The 22,747-nt window shown below is 36.5% G+C and overlaps 1 protein-coding gene across 3 annotated transcripts in view; it reads left to right on the top strand.

Moving 5' to 3' along the window:
- Positions 1-22,747, top strand: part of LOC137122946 (glypican-6-like) — a 119,274-nt gene that overhangs the window by 76,593 nt on the left and 19,934 nt on the right. For 2 of the 3 annotated variants that reach the window (XM_067496203.1, XM_067496204.1), the window contains exons 5-7: positions 10,679-10,809; positions 12,156-12,299; positions 14,653-14,682. In XM_067496203.1, the coding sequence (XP_067352304.1) occupies positions 10,679-10,809; positions 12,156-12,299; positions 14,653-14,682 (305 nt within the window). The remainder of the gene's footprint in view (positions 1-10,678; positions 10,810-12,155; positions 12,300-14,652; positions 14,683-22,747) is intronic. The other variant, XM_067496205.1, reaches the window with a different exon arrangement.

The following is a 22,747-nucleotide window of genomic DNA, read 5'->3' as shown; positions in this document are numbered from 1 at the left end:
TTATGAAGTAGCCACTGAGTATACTGCTAACATGTAATACATGAAAGTATCAGCCAGTGAGGGTGTCTGCTAAGCACAGTAAGTTTGTCTGATTGCTATGAATCCACCAAACCCCTCCCTCTACCAGCTTTACCTGCATGGCAATAAACTACTGTATGTCAGAGAGTGAGTTATAGTGAATGAATTCTATAATTTTAAACTTCATCCAGTGTTTAACAGTTTTGTATATAGATAAAAGGATAGGTGAGATATTAAGTCTATGTGACTTTGCTGTTGTAGAAATTATTCACTCAGATGTTGATATCAGTATAAAAACTCGAAAAATGTCCCTTTACAGTAAATTCTGGTCAGATCAAACAAGTGCAGTTAATCTAAATTAATCACGACTCACTATTGACAGGCATGCAATTATTCACTATTCAATGTTAAGTGATGGATAGGAAGAGCTCTGTCTCAGCTTCATGGACTAACGCTCTTTATGCACTTATATGCTGAATGTTTTCTAACTGTCCTTTCGCAGAACATTTCTGTAAATGTTAATGTTCTGTCCCAAAACACACTTTATCTGTGTGTAGACAACAATATTTGGCAAGTACATAACAATAAATAAAGCATGCCTCACTTTCTCTGTCTCCCTTTCAACAAACAAAAGTCATCATATGGCTGTTTCTATTTTATTAGGAAAATGAATATTAGGATTTATTAGGATCACTTTGCCAAAGAAAATATCTTTTGATGAAATAAAGCAGAAGACCCCTTGTGTTTCTTGCATATACTGGATACGTAGAAGTAGGTCTTTATTTTGTTTCATTGGTAATGTTTTTAATGCTGATAGAAAATGCGCTAAATGTCTTGGTACTCCACAGTAACAAATCATATGAGCTTCCCTGTATCTTAGCCTAAAGGTAAATAAATCAGTTAATAGGCGTGTGCAATACTTGAAATACTTGAAATCATTGAAATTATTATCATAGTGCTAATAATGGCTGCTGTTCCAAAATAAAACATTGTCTTTTATCAGTAATGTTCTACATTGCACATCATACTGTATTAAGATTTTTGGTGTTCCAAAAATATATGAATTGGATGAAAATAAATACATAGTAAAAAACATAACCTGAATTTTATTTGTAAGCATGTAGAGACAGTGATGCCAACTTTTTCCTCTGGTGCTCTAGATGCTGTTTGAGCCATTAAAATGTCACCTAGCATAAAGCACTAACGACGCAGAACCACAAGAGTTTATGAGACACACTATAACACCAAGGAAAACAAGAAGACTAAAAAGCTTAACAGTGAAAATACATTTTAGGGAATCTGACAAATTAATATTCAATAGTGACATTAATGTGCATATATAAACACAAGCAGTTTGGATATTAAGATGTGAGTATCACACTGTGGCTTTTACAAGCTTTACTGTGGGGAGTAGAACAAATGCGCTGCTGCTTATTTCTGAAATCTCATCTGTGTATTGCTGAAATAATAATGACCTGGGTGAATACACTGATATATATCTTACATATTACTAAGCAGAAGTTGCGGGGAAAATGATTACAGCATTCATGCTGCACATTTTAACCGTACAGTCACAGGGCAAGAGTACAGTTTGGAAAGCTTACTGAAATAACTTCATGGTTTTGCATATGGAAGAAAGTGAACAATGAGCATAAACCTGAGGAAGGCTGTAATTCGCCTGCTTGTACCAGTGCTGAGTAATTTTAGGCATCCTGAATTAAGAGTGTGTGTGTGTGTGTGTGCGCGTGCGTGTGTGTGTTTGTTTGAAAGTTTAAGGGGAAAATTTTAGGGTTTGGCCAATGAGACCATCAGTCACCTGCCATTGTGACAAATTTACCAAGCTCTGCATCATGACAGACACATCATTATCATTTTTCTTGTCACCACCTTGTTGTAATACCTTTAGAGAGAGAGACAGCCAGACAGACAGAGAGCAAGACAGAGAGGACTCCTGCTGTTAGTCACACACTAGTTTTTCAGGCTTACAGGACAGTCGACAGTCTTTTAACAGACAAGTGACCTACACGTGGCCAAAGTTAATGACAGTTTTAATTGACTGTTTTGATTCAAAACCCCTTCCCCAAACAGTGATTGCCCAATTATAGCTTTGTAACTAGAGGCACTGTCGAACTGTCAAGAGCACAAGAGCAGAAGTGTAAGGAATGTTGTTTTTGTCTGCTGTGGCATAAGCTGTAATTGTTTGTTGTGTGTCACATTAACTAGCTTACAGTCTACAGAAATAAACCAAGCATTACATATAACTGGTACAACTGTTTAATTTATTTAAATATGTAATATATTTATTCTATGATCTCAAATATAAACTGCAAAAACTGCATTTTAAGTTGAACTGACACATTTACCAGCCATTAACACTCCCCGCCACACGCACACGTGCACACAGTAGAGTTGAGTTGAGTATCAGGTATGATGGTCTCAATAACAGAAATGACAGGAACAAACAAGCTAGCTTCTAGATTTCAGCCTGTCATTGGGCTGAATGCTACACGACTCATTTAGCCTAGTGGAATTGATCTCCATGTCTTCAGCCTCATCAAAAAGTTGAATATTTTCTTTCTAATTGCTACTGGCTGTGCAGAATCTGCAAATATCTGCTTTTCTTTACTTGTAGTAGGGATGCTTACATAGCTAGGCTTTATATATATTTATATATATTTTGGTTCTAAAATGAGCTACCACAGCTGATGGACAGCTATACTTACTTATTCTTTTATTCTTGTGGAATGCATATTGACCTATGTTTAGCACATTGAAAAAAAAATATATTTAATGTTATTGCATGTGTTAGCCTGTATATATTGCATGCATTTAAGGACTCCTTTGACATTTTGGGAAGTGTCCTCATTCATTTTCTTGCTGACAGATGAAATATTGAGGATATTTAAAAAAGAAGCTAAGTCTACCAGTTAGTTTAGCCTATAATAAAGACTGAAGGCTTGGAAGAGCAGCTTTCCTGAATCAGATTCAGCATCATTAAAGCTACAAATGATACACTAGATTTTATTTTGTTTGTTCAGTTTGTTAAAAGTGCGATGATTTGTGCTTTTACAGGAAAGGGCCATGTTACTGTAGCTGTTTCTCCTTTTTTCCTGTCTTTATGCTAAGATAAGTTGATACTTGACTACGATTCATATCAATCCTTTCAACCAACTCTCGGCAAGAAAACAAATATATATTTCCGAAAATGTCAAACTATGCATTACTGGTAACCATTTTGTAGAGTGTTAAGTTCATAACCGTTAGCCTTGTGTCTTTGAGGAACAATAGTCATATTATTTGCGAAAAAAATCACTCATCAAAAAATATTTGTTAGTCCCATTACTGAGCTTTAGTCCAGCTGTATGAAAATGGGAAAGAATCCCTGTGGAGACTCCCTAAAGACAGACAAATATGTTGGCAAGTTAGTGACTCTTACAATTGATTCATTCCTGCAGCTGCAAACTGGAAAAACTGCTACGGGAAACTGACTATTAGAAGAATTTTGGCAGTTTGTGTTAAAAGGAAGAGCAAAAGGGTGAGGTATGTTTTAAGAATGCAGATTTTATCTTATATGGAATTTTGATATTGATCAACCCTGATGGGACAATGATTGATGGGAACATGTTCCCTCGCTTGATTTCCTTTCTGTCTGTTTGATTAATAAATATATGAAGCACCTGCAAGTCATTTTGTACATTGGTGTGTAAAATAAATCACAAACACACTGCTGCACTGTGGAACACATCTGCAGAGACATACTGTGCTTGTAATCTCTTACTGCATGTCTGTGTGATTTCATTCACTGAGACTGAGACCTTTAAAGAAAGGTCAAAGAGCTCAGAGGTCTGTTGGGACTAAAATTAATCCAAAGCTTTACCCTAGTTAGTCAGTGTAGGGCATAGACTGGTTTAAAATCATCTAAAGGCCTCCTAGCTTTTGTTTAGTCATTGTAAGAAGAGTGCTTTTAATTTATTATTGTTCAATTATTGGTCAACTGTTTAAACAAAAAGATGAAAATCAGTGCTGTTGACATTGTAAGCAAGTGCTTAATGAGACAGGATCTAAACATCAGACAAGCTTCATGTGAAGCCTGTGGAGAATGAGGAATTAGAGTGAATGAGGAAGCTGCCGTTAGTCAGGGACAACAAGAGTGTAAAAGCTGGATAGTTCGGTACATCAGTTGGGTGGACCTGTTTTAGATGAGAGGATGTACAGAAGATTCCTGGCTAATGTAGAAACCATGTGAGGCGAGAAATCAAACCCAGAGCTCCCGCTGTTACTAAGAGTTGAGTGGTACTTCTGCCTACAACAGTAGAACATTTAAAAAATAAAAACAGAAGAAATGGTCTAATAAACTCACACTGAAATTTAGGAGTTGACAAAAGTAACCAATTTGATGTTTCGGCTTTACTGTAACATCATAATCTAAGTTTTTTTTTTTTACTAGTGTCCTTGTTCACACTGTATTATGACCTGGTATAATCTCTAAGAGGCACTGCATGAATTCTTTACTGGTACTGAGTTGCAATTATATGCTGTGATGGACAAAACAAAGGAAGAGATACAGCAGCAGGTGACAACACATCAAAGAGCCATACACTTGTATTTAGGTGACAGATTCCCTCGCTGAACAGACTATGGTTTTCCGTGCAGCTTGTCAAATTAGCAAAACATGTAAACAAGGAACCATGTCCATGAACATGTGCAATGATGCAGTGTTGTCTCCCCGAGATGGTGCTACTCTCCAGATCGTAGACATAGTTGTTTTTGTTGTTGCTGGTGTATTTCCTGCATATATGTCACTTAAATCACAAAGGGAATTTGGTCAATATACAGTTAAACATCAAAATCTTTAAATAGGCTTGGGCTTTATCTTTTTTTTTCATGGAGAACTCAACTACATTTGAGTTAAACATTTTTGTCTTCTATTAACAGATTCTCATGTCTCTATGATAGAGTTTATCATAGCCAGCTATAGGAAGTTTTTCTAGAAAATGTTCCAATTCATGCACTGTTTCTACAAAACATTTGTCAATTGTCATTTTTCACTTTCCAGCATGTGGAGAAACACCACATTGGCAGTGGAGTAATCAGCTGTCACTGACAATTTATGCAGAGTGTCATCAACTTCTGTTGCTGGATACATGGTGTTTGTATGCAGATATTTTCTCCAGTTTGCACTGGCAGATGGTGAAAGTTGTTCTTTCCATTTTCATCACTGCAACTGTGAAATCATTGGGCAGACTTGTCTTTATGGGCACTGTGTGCCAGTTGTCTTTGCATCATGCTCATCAACAGAATTATCCCCTGATTAATCCATATCAACTCTGGAAGTGTAATTACAATAATAACAAACTATCAGTGATTCTCAGTGGAAATATCACTGAAGCATGTTCTCCAGCTGAATAAGTGATTTCAACATGTATTTGATAAGAAGAGAACTTCTGTTTTAAAAGACAATGGGGGGGAAACGGTTCATACCTTAGTCTCCGTTTTCCACCTCCTCTCCAGCCTCTTTGTTACTAAAGATTAGAAAAGAAACTGACCTTACAGTATGTGACAATGGAACAACCACTTTACATAATTGGGAGAATTATATGCCTTTAAATCCTAAAGACTAGGACACGGAAGATGATGCTGGACACACTCCAAGCCAGACTGGACCATTTCTATACAATGAATTTGCACAAGACTTGACATAGCCTTCCCGCTGACTCCAGAGCAGTCATGAACAGCTCTTTTTTTTTTCTCATGGTTTTCATTTCACTTGGGCAAGTCTGGCTTATGCGGTGTAAAATAGTGGAAGATTTCACAGTTTTTGAAGATTGAGAGTAATCCAAGGGAAAACCAATGAACAAGAAGTAAAATGATTGTACTTTTGTTTTTCCTCATGGAATTAATCAATCACATTGGAGATTTCAGTTAATTGCTCAAAACCTTTATTTACTTAATTATTCAGGAAAAAAAGCAGTGTCCCTGGATTGGTGCTTGTCAGTAAAATTTTAAATTAAGTAAAAAAGGGCACACACTCAATATTTAAGATTATTGGCAAGAAACCAGAGAGCACATGCATAATAACTGATTTATCTGGCATCTGCTCAAGGTGAACTTACTAGTGTATGTGATAGAAATGTATCCTATAGTGGGTCCAGTTATTTAAAACTAACCATAATAGTAGTAGTAGTAGTAGTAGTAGTAGTAGTGATGGTGATAAGACCCATAAAATTAAACAGGCATGTATTTAGAATTTCCTCTGATAATTCAGAGCACTTTTATATTTGTTTCTTAACACGTTCACATAAAAGCTGTTGGTTTGTCACTGATTCATACATGAATAACTCCGGTGTCCCCCTAAGAGACTCTGCAGGTAGTTTGTTGGCATCTCTCCAAATCCCTTTGGTTGAAGACAAAAAAAAGGAGTTTTCTATTTGAAAATAACCAAGCATGCAGCCTGAGGCAGAGGAAAAACAGTGGGCACCATGCAGCCAGCAGTAAACAACTATTCCAATACAACCTACTGTGCCATTTGATGGAAATGGACGAATGTTAGTATAAATGCACAATTTCTTAAAATACATGGCAAATTAATTACTTTATCATTGTATTAACTTTGTTCTTAAAGGAATATATATCACTAATGATCAAGCACACTTTCAGGACCAACAGAAAAACATCGACGCTATCAGCTTTTTCTGTTGCATACACCGTTCGTTATTGTTGAGAAGTTAACCTGTTGGTCCCATAAACGATGACTAAAAGAGACAAACGCCAACAACATATGCCTGTGACTATACAGCGACGACCAAGTTAAGTAAAAGGTGTTGTACAAGTGGTTTAAGCTAAAGACTTTGCCAGATTTCAACAGACTAGCCTGTGCTTTGTAATAAATTAATTTCTTTGTGATCCTAATGATTTATGGTTAGAACAGATTAAACCTTAAGATGCTTTCCATCAACAGCCCTTCATTTTTAAAAAGTATTCCCACATGTGACATAATTTCAGAAGTCATTTAGACATGTAGACGTAACCCTTCCTCAAAGGAATTCATATGGCTGACTAATATTCACAATCCATCAAATATTCATTAAGCTATATGAAAAATAAGTTGTCAGAACTCTGCTGAGGACATCGTTCAGGGTTTTGAGTCTTTTATAGACGTGAATAAGAGAATTACTGCCAATTTCTGTTCTGAATTTCACTAAGGCCTTTTCTGCGTTAGCATCAGGGCAGTAGTCTGCTTAACATAGGCAGAGAAAGGACTTCACAGGACTTCGGCTGGCCCCCTGTAGTGACCGCCAGCCAGCTCCTGATGGAAATCTAACAAAGCATCATGCCTAATTTAAGACTCCAGAGTAAACAAACAGGAATGCTCCTCAAAGAAATCGCCGCTAACAGACCGAAAAGGGGAGTCTGTAGCTGTATTTATAGCTTTATTTATTTTGTTTGTGATTGTATCTGTGTTTATCAAGCTGTGTCACTGCTTAAAGTTATATACAGACATATAGTATATGAATATATTTTGATGATTTTAGGTTGTATTGTAGATATCGCACAATTCTTGGCTGAGACATTGCCTCTGGATAGTATTACAACTTAAATCAATGTAATTGGTAATACCAGGTTTGCACATTAATCTTTATGCTTTTAATTCACCTCTCTACAAATAGGCTAGTGCTCTCTCTGCTCTATTCACTTGTCCTCCAAGTCACTCCCTCAGTCTGGGGGGTGAGCTTAATATCCTTCCCTGTCAATAGCAACCGAGAGAAAGGAGACTTTATGTTCTTTGGGTCTCATGACGGGCACTCTGAAATGCCAGCTTGAGGGCAGGAGCTCAAACTCATTCTGCCAGGCCTGTTCAGGACAGTCTTGAATGGTATTGGCTTTCCTCAGTGCTGGCCTGTTACACTGTAATTATAACAGCTACACCTGACTTACCCCAGTGATCTTATTTGTCAATTTTACAAGGCTCCTAAGCTTTTTTTACTGAAAAAGTTAAAGTTTCCACAAAAGGCCACAGCACACAATGCTACTGTAAAGCAGGCTGTATAAAATGTTGGTACAAAAGTCACTGCAGTACCAAGACTGCAGCTTTGACACTTAAGATAAGGGATAAGGTTCCATAACTTAACAATGGTCAGTCCGTATAGGTTTGCTTTAACCACTACAGTAATGTTAACACTATAGAAACCATGAACAAGTAGTTATGGTTACCTAAATGTCGGTGGCAAATCAGAAAACACTTGAAGGTCGTGCTGTTAAGGAAGAAAATGAGGCACTCTTTAACTACCCAATTTGCTCAAAGCTTTGAGGTGATGTTTTGCACTGGAATAATGAACTTTGTTTAAATAATGAATAAGGCAAAAATGGATAATGGATAATTTAGTTGTAGACATTTTATTTTAGTTTGATTATTACCAAAAAAATACACAGAAAAGATAAAAAAAAAAAAAATTGATCTCTGTAGCTTATGTGATTAGGTCCTCCACTGTTGTAGTTGCACTTGTTTAAACATTCTTTAATTGTGATGAACCTCGCCACTGTCCTGCCTACTGCTTTAAATACTCAGTACTGCATCAAATCTGCAGCAGCAAATGCTTCCCGACAATAGTACCAGAGAATTCGGTCTTGTTTAGCTTTGCACAAAACCTTTATTTTGCTTTTTATTGAAAATAGACGTATATACTGTATTTGAGGGTTTAAAGATTTCCAGTTTCAAAAGGAACCAATGTACTTCAGACTAGATATGTCTGAAGCACTTAATTTTATTTCTAGTAAAGTATATAAAATGAGATTCAAACAGGGATCAAATGCTTAAAATGCAACATTGGATATGTGATAATTAAACAAAACAATTTTTTTTATTTCCCTGTATGTACTTCATCTTTAATCATTTTTTTGCTCATTAACAGTTAGGTTCTTGTAACATGAACATAGTCTGAAGGTGGAAACAAACAAACTAACTTCATAAACAAATTTCTTAAGAGTTTAATGTGAGATTAAGTCTCTTTTTTTTCACAGCTGATGGTGGAAGTTTGTCCTTTCTTCCAATATCACACCAGAGTGTGTAGCCATCACGCTATAGACAGGGTCAGTTTACTCTTTGACTCATAAATATTTTGAACACATTTTTCGACCGACATTTTATTATCATTGAGACTTAACCTTCATTATAAATGTGTGTTAAACACATTTTTTGACCGACATTTTATTATCATTGAGCCTTAACCTTCATTATAAATGTGTGTTAAACACATGTTTTGATGAAACAGAGGTCTCCTGATGCTCAAAATAAGCAGCAGCCAGCAGGTTAATGTTGTAAAATTGAATGTTAACCCGCTGTAGAGAGTCTCTCAGTATTAGCTGTTTAGTGCAGCAGAGCTGCCCGTAGAGCTGCGTTCGTGGCCAATGATTACTTTTGAGCTGCTAATTTAAACACACATTTCTGTGTGCCAGTCTGCCACTGCTCATGACCCAGTGGATAAAGAACAGTGTTTCTGCTGTCCTTTTGTAAGAGCAGCCCTGCAGGGTATATAGGCTTTGCCTGATTTGTCTACATCCCTGCAAATGTCAGTGTACAGAAGAAGTCTTTTTGATATCACTGCCTTCTCATTTAACCAGTGTTAACCACTGAACGAGTAGTAATTACTTTTCTTTAAATCAAGATAAAATTTAATGAAAAATTTCAAACACTATTTTCACCACTGACATCTCCCAGTCGGACAAGATCAATAGTACCAGTCCTCTGTATAAACATTAATATCAAATTGCATTAATGAAATGAAAAGTGGCAGTAAGGTTGGCAATGAGTTTTAGGTATTGATTTATACCAGGAGTCATACAGAGTATAGGTTTATTTTTTATAGGTGACCGTTGTTATTTTACCTGTTAATTAGAGAGATAAATAGAGTCTCAAAGAAGAAGTTGTTTAAAAAAAACATGTGCCTTCCATCAGTTGTTTCTAAGTGATGCATGATAGTAAAGCTGAGCATTGGCATAATGTTGATGTATAAAGAAAGAGTCTATATTTAAAATGTTTGTATTCACAGCTGAAATGTACCTGTTGTGATAATGGGAAATCATAATAAACAGCACCAGACCATCCCAAGAACGACAGGCATTAAAACAGTTTTAACACAGAGTTGAAGAAACCTAAAGTGCATTATAATAAGAATGAGCACTTTTTAGAATTGTATTGTAGTTAATACTTTAATTTTTCACAGTATACTAATACAAACTAATGTGAATGTTTGTCATTTCTGTCTAACTGGAGTGACACATGCACATCACTGATTTGTTTGATGCCCTCTTTGAGTTTAATATGTTGGAGTTTTTTTTATTGATGTTACACATTGTCTTACTACAACAGAGATCCTCTAGCTTTCTATCTCTTTCTTACGGCGTATGTGTTATTTTAGATAAAGGTTCCGTTTGTGTTTGTAATCATTGGCAGTCAACACATTTGGAAAAAACTCCACTCTTCTTTGTAGTCAGAGTTTGACCCATGTCATAGAGTACTGCACCCAAAGGGGTTTTTCACCAACTATTGTGTGTGCTCAAAGATGTTGTGAGCATATCGATGTGTGTGCATACCCATAAGTAATAAACTTTGTGTATGAGTGTTTAACACCTCTGAGCTGATGTGTCTCCTGTGTTGTGGCAGATGCTATGTTACTGGTGGCAGACAGACTGGAGGGGCCCGTCAACATTGAAGCAGTCATTGAGCCAATTGACATCAAGATCTCTGAGGCTATCATGGCCATGCAGGACAACAGCATGGTAGTAACAGGAAAGGTACTGTATCCTGAACTAGCTTTGTTCATCATGCTATTCTTTCCATGCCACAGTTATGAAGGTCAGTGTGAATTATATGTCACATCCTTTTTCTGTATCAAGAGGACTGCAATTTCCAACTTTGCCCATCATCTATTCACTAGATGCGCCATCCCTGCAAGGTTGTGCTTGGCTGATTGCTCTGAGATTACAGTCTTTCCCCCATTCACACTTTAACCATAACGTCCTTCCCCAATCACCAAGCTTTGCAGAATAAGCCAGGACACATTGTATTGTACTTTCATTCCTGCAGGGACCTATTGAAAATCTGTTTGATTATGTGATGTACAGAATAGTGGAATTGTAATCATGTGAAGAATTGATAAATATTCGAGGGAAGACAACCTCTTGTCATGACAGCCATGTAGCACATTAGAGTGCTCCATCACATACTGAGCTGGGGGCCAGCAGACTGGCCAGAGAGGAATGCTAATGAGGTGCGTTGTTTGGGCCTGAAGTGCCTGTAGAGACCAAGTCGTCTGAAAACAATCTATTCTCAAAATGAACCTCTATAAACTACACATTGATTAATGCATGGTTCAAGTCATATTACATCTGCACTTCTGTTTCTGTCCTCACTACAAACAACAACATTGGAATTCTTTATTAACATTCTCTTTGTAATAATCATTGTTTGTCTACATGCATTCATGGCTACATTCAGTGTCCACCTTTATTTAATCAGGTAAAAACTCACTGAGATTACAGATTACATTTTTAAGAGAAACCTGACCACTGAGCTCTCTATTTTAAAGCCAGATTTTAATTAAAATGTTTTTTTTATTACAAGGTACACTGTGGCATTGTAATTATATCTCATGAGTTAATTCTTTTTTGTCACCAACATGGCGCTTTCTGCTAAAGGAGACTTGGGCATTCATAGACAGCATTGGTTCCAGGCTGGCTCTATATAGTTTTCTATCTCAAACAGCAGTCGCACAGAAATGGTGCTCTGAGCAAATTGACAGACGGTTTTCAAGGGAAAAAATGTCAGTGGTGTAGGCAACCTCAACATTGGGGGGATCAAAATTGATGTGTATTCTATAAAGAAATACTTTACAATCACTGCAAAGTTCATGCAATATTTGACTGCTGATAACCTGGTTTCTAACTATTCAGAGCTGCATTAAGAAGCTGAAATCACATTATGAAGAAATATTATATTAATGTCACAAATTGAGGCAGTGTCCTCAAAATACTGTAAAAACCAAATACTTTTTAGACATTGACATTTGTAACTTCTAATCAGAGTATCTTGTCCCTTCCCCTTCACTTTTGTAATTCTGTCTCCCCTATATGTATTTAAGGTTTTCCAAGGGTGTGGCCAACCAAAGCCATTGGGAATAGGCAGGTCTGCGCGTGGCATCTCAGATGTGTTTAATACTCGCTTCAGACCCTACACCCCTGAAGAGAGACCAACCACAGCAGCTGGAACAAGCCTGGATAGATTGGTATGTGCAAAGACAATATAAGGAGACAATGGGCTGTGATTGAAAAACAAATTAATACATTAATATTAAAGTAGAAAAATATAAGTTGAACTTTAGAGGCTGTTTTGATTTGCATTCATAGTCTTAAATATCAAAAAATTACAAAATATTAATAGTAATTCATAATATAATACTGTAAAAGATACACATTTAAAATTAGGTTCTTGGGGATAAATGAGTAAAAGTAAAAGAAATCTTGAGGTCACTTGTTTGAGAAACCAATACATTTATAAAACTAATCCCTAATGGTCAGCCCCATTTAAAGCTGAGGTAATCAATATATAATATGACTTTTTTTTAAATAGATCTGGATTTGCCATTAAATTATGCTGAACACTACCTTTTTCACTCCATTTGTGTTTTTCAAAAGTGTGAAATGTGTTCAGATTGTATTTAGTTATTTATATATTTAGGTGGAGATAGGCTTAGAGGCATTATGAACATAAGGTCAACTTACCAAGGCCCTCAAAGTTTCCAGGAAAGAAAAGTCATGGTAAATCTGTGTTCATGCTGTATACTTCATATAGACCCCAGGTGCTGTGTGAATTGCACTATTATTGTACTTGGATATAAAAAAAAACTCTCCCCAAACATATTATTTAGAATAAAATCCTCTGAGTATTACTGCAGGTAAAGTGCAGGAAACATGTTTTATTAGAACATGATCCTAATCAGAAAAATGACCTCTTCCTTATCCCACAAATAGCTTTATGTCGAGCACTAGTCTTGAAAAGGCTAAAACTAAATCAGAATCTACCCACCACACTTCAAGGATGATAAAAAACCCGATGACATTAATTGAGGCTATAAAAAGATCTATTGCACCACCCCGTGCCACTGAAACACATTGTGTGGGAGGCTGTCTGTGTCAAGCTTCAGCACATCAACACAGAAGCCCTCAAGTTGACAAAGACTTTGAAACAGGCCACTCTGCATTTTTCTCTCTTTGGCTACAAAATGAATGGTGCTGTGATGTCTCCAGGTCCTTACATAAGCCTGTTGAGTATCAAATCTTAGGTGTAACATCACAATGTGAAATGGGTTTAAAAATCCATAAGATTAGCTTTCTTTTCAATATCAAGTTGCATTATCATAAATTTGAATTTCTTAAAAAGGAACCTTTATGATAAAAGGAAACTTTGGTGTAAGTGAAATTGAGTTTTTAATAGTATGACCATCTGTGTTTAAATTAACACTATTAATTGTTTGTATTAATGACACATGTTGTCTAGAGAAACCTTTACTGAATTCTACATTTGACTACTGTGTAATGTTCTATGACAATAAAGCATGTTTCAGTGGGACGACTACTGCGTGTCAGTCCATGGACCGGACATATTAAGCCGTATTATTTATGCCTTTAATTTATCCTTTGGCAAATCCATTTAACACAATTGTATTTGTGTAATCCGTTGTCCAATTATGAAATTCATTTAATACGTACACTTTTAAATAAAAGGTACATTTGCAAGTCTTCTGCTGCATAAGTTGTTTGGCAGGATTAAAATGGAAAATATAAAGGAGCACAGAAGCAGATTAAAGAATGCAGAGTGTACCACGTCTTTATAAGTAGTGTGTAGTTCCTGATTTCTAGCTGTGAGAAATAAACATTTCTTATGTGCACTGTAAAGCCAGATACTTTAAAATGTTATCCTTGAATTCAACATCTTTACATGCAGGCCTTGTTTGAAAACTCTGACACTCTCTTCCCTTATAACATACACATCAAAACCATGAGATATGGAAAAAATATTAAAAGGCAAAAACATATCCACAGGTTTCAGAATCTTTAATAATTAATCTTCACATACTCTCAGGAAAATGTCTTACAAAACATGAGAACATTTCTTCTATTAAAAGTGAGTTTGGTTTCTCAGGGTAAAACTTGTTACTTGATCACATCTCACTCATCTTACTCTGAACCTCCAATTCCCTGTGCAGGGGGTTAGATACAACACTGAAATATACTCTATCTGTGCTAGTCACAAGAGCTTTAAGTGTTTATGTGTATTTTTACTATTTTTACTGTGGAGATTTCATTGAAAAACAAAAAAGCAAACATTTTTGGACCAATTCAGAAAAAAAGTGCATGTAATGCTACCGTTTGTATCTAAACACAGATCTACTCATTGATGTGTATGAAGTGTGTGAGATAAGGCTGGTGGATGGGATATTTCAGCAGCACTATTTATCATTTAACTTTTTGCTCCACTAACTAATAGACATTCTTTTGCTCCTATTCTCTCCTCCACTCTCTCTTTTTCACCAATGTCCAATTAAACCTCTTTCTTCTTCATTTCTCTGCTGCTCCCAGAGGGTTGTCTGGAAGACAATGCAACACAGCGTAAGCCTTCCATTCCTCCTCTTACTTTCACCAAGTCGTCTGTCTTGTGGTGTTTTAATCAACCTGCCCAAAGAGCTCAATTTCTTTACATTATTCAAATTTTTATATCTTGCTTGTTAGTGACGTGGTTGTTTATTTACTTTGGTCAAGTTATTCAGATTGCTTTCTAGTCTGCAGCTAAACTAAAAGCTTCCGAGGTTGATATTTGTAATTGTCTTTTTCCATATCTTATTTTGTCTAAATAATTTTGATTGACAGCATATCGGTGCAGGGGTTAGGAATGTTATTGCCTTACAGAAAGACTAAGTAAGAATTTCTTCCATTTTGCAATTTCTTTTCAGCATTCATTCATTCATGTTTTACCCACAATTTCAAGAAACACAGTTCTACTTAATTGGACACTTTTACTAATTTATACTTTTGTGACCAAACATAGAAACAGTGTGCATCCTATTGTTTTCATTTGATGTTATATATTATTATGAGCATGATGTTGTATCCTGATTTCACACATCTGTGTAGATGGACCGAATGAAACCAGGTAAAGCACCAGCTAATTCTACAGTATATGCCTGGGACCAACTTCAGCACATATTCTGTGAGTGGAGGAAAGGTCAAAAGGTGCACTTCAGTGGCAAGGCTTGTTCAAGATCAGCTAGTTGGATTTAATAAAAAAATAAAAAAAAAACGACAACAAAAAAAATTGAATGACTTCAGGCACAAAAACAAGAAGCAACAATGTTTTGCAATTATGACTGTGATTACCACTGAGCATTGATGTTTATGGATGACTAAAGCTCTTAGTCATCATTGCTACTTGTTTATTTAGTCAAGAGCGTTTTCCTCTGATATCCATTTGTAGCATGTTTCAATCTCAGTTGGTTTTCAGATGATTTGTGCTAACGTATCTTTAAAATCCCAGTGTGTAATTTGCATCTCACAGCAGAACTGAATTAGATACAAATGCTTACATGCTATCTAATCCACTTTCTTTTCAAGTTCACTGCTAAACGATTTAAAGCTGAAAGAGGTCTGTCTTTGTTAGTTTATAATGAGGGATCGTGTTATGTTTGAGTTTTATTAGCTGCAAAAAATTACTGTAAATATAAATAGAAATACTGATTTGAACAATGCCTTGTTGAGCATGATGAGCAGCTTAGTCTTTAGCTTGTTTTTTATTTGCTTTGATTTATGATTATCTTGGTGCATTTTGCTTTATCTAGGATTCTTAATTTAAGTGAGATGACTGGACTATTCCCCTATACAACTGGATTCTAATTTACTTTGTGTTACTGTGATAGTGTTTACAATGAAATCTGTTTTTCTGTAGCACTGATGCATCACTGCAACTTAACAACCTGCTCCTTCCAATTCATAGAAAAACGTCTCTTAGACACAGGAGGCTTTTCTACTGTCCCCTCTCTGTAGCATTAACTATGCTGAAGAATTGTACGATCGTGTGCTTGTCAGCTCATCGTTCTAATGTGTCCAGTTATTTGGTTTGTGGCCAAATAATGTGTGACCAAACCTACTGACATTCCCCTCAGCATGAGCTGTTCTTTGTGTTTAGTTGTAATTGGCAAATGTTAACACGCAAACACAGAGGTTGAACACAGTAAACATTGGCTCATTAGCTGACATTTAGGAAAAGTACCGCTTTGCCCGAGTACAGCCTCACACTTTAAGCCTTGCTCTACAAAACAACATTACAGTAATTTGACAATACTATATACTATAATAAGTGTGATGGAGATGCTTCTTTATTCTCAAAAGAAGATGGTCTGCCCCACAGTTAAAATGATACAATAGTTGGAAGTCACCCAACTGTTCCATCTGTTCATCACAGTGTTTATTCACTGTTGAGAACATAAAAATCTTCAGCGTAGACTATTCAAGCATACCATTCATTATATGATTCACATTTGTATTCTGAGAGAGCTGAGAATACGTTTGGGTGTACAATAAGACTTATGCTCTTCATTTGTTTTGCCAAAGATAAGCAGATGTCTGATGACACAATTCTGATAGAAACGACTTTGTTGTTGGCTTAAACTCACATTGCTGACAGGACATTATACTGTCAGTTCCTCCATTATATAAATACTTCCAGAAAAATGGGATGGATGTCCCCAGAGGATTCAATTATTGATTTATTTGAACAATTTCTAAATATATTTTGAGCCGCCTTAATGGGTTGTATTGTTGTTGAGCACTGTTGAAATTGGATGCAGTTGGAAAGAAAGTAAATCCGTCATTAGCAGTGGCCAGGCCTTTCTCCACGCTCTGTTTCATGTTGTTTGAGCAGCACGCCAGCGCCAGGAAATGATCTGGCAATGACCATTTTTCTCAGGAAGGAAAAAGTGTGAAGTAAATGATCAGCGTTTTATTTCTTCAATCAATCACAGTAATCCTGTGTTGATGGGAACCACCTTTGTATAGGTTAGTGTGTATGTGCTTTTGTAGCCACACCATACTGAGAGGACTAAAAGGTTTTATGGAGATTTAAGGAAACACACTGTGAATTTGAATTAATGGAAGGAAACTCAGGACATATTCCTCAGATTTTAAATGGGAGTAGAGCCACTGTTCCCACGCGGAAATTTCTTCTTGCCAGAGTGATCAGTCATTGACAAATCACTCCACCCAAAGTAATCGCAGACACAACTGCTAATAATTACTAGTGGTAACGTGGCCAAATTGGTTAAATCCATGAGTCATGCCATAAAATGGATCCAGTTACAGCCCTAATAAAATTCTTGCATGTACTACAAATCTGTTCTCTACAGTTGTTCTATTTAATGGCCACAGTTTTCTGTGCATGCTGAGCTAATGTTTTAGCAGTGTAACAACCATGAGGTGTAAGTACCACTGGGCTTTCCAATATTGCACTGTGCTGAAAAAGATTTTGGGGGAAAGTATTGAGTACTCTGTGGTCTTGGACTTGGACTAGGACGTGATTGCATTTAAAAGAAATGCACTATGTCCACTGGACTGTGGAAGAACACAGGTGATGCCACCTGAGAACATGATTCTTGGGAAATCTGTGATTATGGCAGGTTATGTATTGTGCTAGAGTTTGCAAAACATTTTACAGCTTACAAAGTCAATATATTCAGAAAAATGTATGCTGTCCTCACCTCCTACAATCATTTTCCAACATTTTATATTTTAAATCTTAATTTGATACCTGTTGATGACGTGTTTGACACAATGGGACTGTGTAAACTGAGTTGTTATTCACCCTAATGGCTTAATATACTGTAGCTTAATTGACTGTCTGTCAAAATAGATGGAAATTGGACAGAGACTGATTCATAATCGCTTGTGCTCGCTCAGAGGCCTGTCTGTGAAAATGAATTAGGATTAATACTCATGGACAGACACAACAGATCAATTTGGCCAGCTTCTACAGTAACTCCTCACAGTGGTTTAAGGCAGCTTCACGTATTAGCTTATTATTACACCTATGCCTTCCCCCATCCTCATTACTTCCTTATAGTTAATTTGGTGCAGTTTGCTCTTTTACATCCTGTAGTTAGAATTTTATGGCCCCCCTCTTTAGCTTCAGTCTATTTTTTCTTATGCTGAGCCCAATCTGTAAAATAGCCTAAAGTTGTCTGTACTCTCTACTTTCCAGTACTTCCATGCTTCACTAAGTTAGCAGTGTGCACACCAAATGATGCATCACAGACAATGCATTAAGTAGTATAGTATTCTTTGTAGACGTGATTGTTTGGAATTTAATGCTCCAGTCTCACAAAAAACACAGGAAGGAAGACCAACTCCTAAAGTAATCTGTGTCAGTGTGTTTCTGCTGAACAAGAAAAAAAAGGCAGACACCTATTGTGTTGGACAGCTGCTTGAGAGATGCACACAGCATGGTGCATGCTGTGGAGAGATATGCTGGTAAATTACAAAACCATGTTGAGTTGTTTAGTAGTTTCTAGGTCCTCTGCCTGGCCTCTTTGTAAGCTCCTCTAGGCTCTTACTGCTCACTCTTCTAGGAACAGGTCTTTACAGATTTTTACAAAGATTTTATGTTGACAGTTGACAGAGTCCATGTTGTTTTGGAAATTTCTGACTGCGATGGCACAAAGGCTTGCTGTCAGATTTTTAGTCTCACCCGCTCAAGAGTAATGAATTTCACTGACAGTCTTATACACCTACACATTTCAAACATATCTTTGTTTTAGATTTCAAAATCATGACTGAGAAAACAAAGCTTGCGTGTGTTGGAAAGTGTGCTTCTTTTGTGTATTATTATTAAACTTAATTCAAGCTGCACACAACAGAGACAATTTCATGTGTTGATTTTAAGCTGGGTGCGAAATTCTGGAATAAAAGTAGAGGGCAGTGATTGTATTTCCACATAAACTTAATGATCAACAATAAACCTGACAACCAAGACAGAAGTGTTTGATACAAGCCATTACAGAATTTCTCTGGGGGCCACCCAAGCACAGCTTTGCGAACATCAGTGCATTATTTCATACATTGTATCTTTCTATCTTGTGTGAGTGTGTACTATATGCAGGAAAAAGGTTAATTAACATCTTGCTGCATATACAGCAAATATCAACCGCGTGGGCAAGATGCACTCAGATGCACACACTAGGTACAGTATGCTGTAGCATTTGCAGTGTGCTGGCCTGGACACACTGTGACTAATTAACCAATCATTAGACTCTATCATGTACAGTAGCAGTGAGCGAAGGCTTCCTCGTAATATCATCGACAGAGAGGATCTAACCATGTTAGTTGCCAGTGTTTAAATAGTATGGCATAATGTTGAAAGGGCACATCATGTACTGGAAGATTCCTCACTGCTCATCACAAGGGTGTTAAGCCCACTACTGTTTCCCATGTCGCAGTGTGGTTAGCACATCTGCCCAAAGGTGTTTACCTTGCTTTAACACAGCAGAGCCTTGAAAGCTAAACTCATCTATGTGGGTCGGTAGGCAAGCTGAAATAAACCACAGTCTGTCCAAGGAAATCCTATAAAGTGCATTATTCAAAGCACTGATTCCCAAAATGCAGGGCCATTGTGTGTGAAGTAAGCTAGCCCAATTGCTATGAGCATGACATAGAACTGACCATTTTGTGCTGCTCCCCTTTGGAGATATTCCTGCTTTTTAAAAATCCGCCTTAGCCATGCTTTATGTAATTTAAATCCCCAGTGTAGAGAGTCTTCAATCCACGATACATTACGTGGTCCCTCATGCTGTCTATGTGACCAAGAAACAGGAGTCTATCCTTGCATAGGTATAGAGATTAGGTGACTTTTACTTTGGCTTGGGTTTGTTCATTCTTTCAACTTATGTGACGCTTATCTGAATCTTGCTTTGTTGAATGTGCAATGAAGTGTGTGACTACTGATGCTAGAACTGTGTCTGGGTCTATTCTGTCTCACTTGTGTGCATTTGGATTGTGTTTGGATCAGGTTTAGTAGAAGTTACACAGGATTTGAGTCTCATGTGCTGTGACTGTGATGATTAGGTGGGACATTATTGTGAAGAAGACGCATAAATGAACAAATTAAGCCCTTCTGCTGTTTTTGATCCAACATTTTTTTAGACCGAGGTCAATCAGTGTGCAAGCTAAACATGCTGTAAATTACTTATATTGCAGTCTTGTACTGAAGAAGGGGGTTTAGTCGGTTTCAGTGTGCTCTGGCAACTGAAGTAACAGAACACATATTTGTATTTTTGATTTTTCAAATCTCCTGATTTAGAAACTGAGAAATAATTTTAACAGGTTGTCTTTGTTTTTACATCATGTAATAGCTTGGGTTTCAATATTGGTTTGTACCCATAAATTTCAGTATCACATATTTAACACTGCTGAATAAATACAGTGCTTTTTTTTACTTCGGTCCAGATGTTAATGCTTGCATTATTTGTGTGCATTTATCAAAACTGTGACCAACTTAGCAAAGTTGCTTTATAACTTTACCTTACAGAGAAGCATCTGTTTATAAAGGCTTTTACCCTAAACGATGTGTTTACCCTTGGGAAGGGCCACAAAACCAGCTGTGTATGAAACTTCCATCTGTGCTTACATTAGTCAGGTCACGCTTTGTTTAGCATGAATGTGCTGTACTAAAACTGTTCAGCATCCACATTGTTTGATCCAATTTGACTGTTTTATAGTAACATGAAGTCAGTTCTGTCCAATATCCAAAAGTATGAAGCTGTATTTTTCTTAGAAACTTGTGAAGAGTTTTTTTATTGTAAGTGTTGCAGAAACTGTTTGCTATAGTAACTATACAAACTGTAGTCCATTTTCAGGTTACGTAGGTTGTTTGTCTATCTTTATATGTTCGTTTCTATAAATGAGGATGTTTGCGTTAAGGTGTAGAGTTATCATAATGTATATGTGTGCTACAAAACATTTAATTTATTTCGCTTGCATGTATTTCATCTCAGGACATAACTAAGTCATTATCACAGTGTTGACTCTTCTTTTATTTGTCTTTTAATTTTCTCCCGGAATAAAAAGTCAGATACTGATTTAAAGTCCCTCCTTTGAGTCTATGCAAACACTTGCTTATATTGGTGCAGGTGTTTTTCTTTGTTAAAACTTCACAAATAAATTTTTTTCCAAAAAACAGCAGAAGGCTGCTATTCTGCTGTATTGTATTCGTATTTCAGAGACATTTCAGAGATTACTGGACTATGTTTATATTGCTGTAGCCAATCTCATATTTGTTACAAGCACATTCTAGGGTAATTTCTTTGGTCATTTTCTACAATAATGACATTGTCTACAAACATCATGCTAAAACCAACAATGAATCTTGTCTACTAACGTTTGGTTAGTTGTCAGCTAGTCAGCTCGATCCTCTGTGCTGTTGATCTGTTTTTGTCCAGAAAATATTAAAAACACAGCCACCAGACAAACAGTTACAAAGAATGACCTATTTCTTCATTTCAAAAAATGTGGTCAACATAAATGCGTCTCCCACATGTGCAATTGACCCACAGTAAAAATGCCAATTATGAGCATATAGTGCAACGTTTCTTAAAAATATGTCGACCAAGTTGCTGGCAGACAAGCACCCAAACATAATTAGAGAAGATTCAGTCAGACTCAGGTTTTGCTTCATTCAGTTACATTATGTAAATAAGCACATTTTTCTTTAAAAGGTCCAATAGGTAGGTACCCAGATTCTTGTTGGTTTCTCGTGGGTGTCAGAGTTCTTCCATATTGGATTTCCTCTTTTCTTTCCAGACACATTTCCGAAGGTGGCTGGGTGTGTGTGTGGGTGTGTTTGCATCTCTAATCTATTCATGGGAGTTAGCCTGATTGCAGTTAATAACAGCTGATTTTCAGAATGCTGGATTAGACACTGGCCAGCAATAAAATGCAGCTTTGAAGTGAACTATTTCATGTCGTTGATTTGTAAAATGCAACAAATTAATAATAAATATTCACTGCAACTTGCTGGCATGTGCATATAACCTGAGAGCAGAATGACGATGACATTCCGTATTGTCTACATACAGTGTGTGGGTTCTTTACCACTGATATCTAAAGATGTAAACTATAAAACACTTATATAAACATTTCCTTTTATGGCAATATAATTGCAATGGAAAATGCACACAAACACATATAGTGTTGTAAAAATCATAGTTATTTGACAAAGCAGTTGTCATGGGGACAGGTTGTGAATTGCATACTAACACCACCTACTGCCTGTTGTTTAAAGTAAGAGATGTGAAAGACATTTTACCATTTACCATTTATATATTATGATTACAGAACAACCAGTTATTGTATAATTAGCTGCAGACATGATAAGTAGGATGGGTAAAATGTTCTAGCAACCACTTTACTTGTTGTGAAAATTAGAGCACTGATAAACTGTCTTGGACTTTTGCTGTGCAAATGATCACTTGACACTTTGACTTAACAAGCAGTTTGGAAGCACATTTTATACATGTAATGAAGACAAATTAGCATCTAAATCCTCAGGTAGGCATTGGTAAAAAAAAAAAAAAAACAGCAGTGTTTTATACCACCTATAAAGCAACACCACTTTGATGCAGCATTAAAAGTTGAG

This window comes from Channa argus, chromosome 2 (genome assembly GCF_033026475.1).
Source record: "Channa argus isolate prfri chromosome 2, Channa argus male v1.0, whole genome shotgun sequence".
Taxonomy (NCBI): domain Eukaryota; kingdom Metazoa; phylum Chordata; class Actinopteri; order Anabantiformes; family Channidae; genus Channa; species Channa argus.
This window is presented reverse-complemented; position numbering and strand designations above follow the sequence as displayed.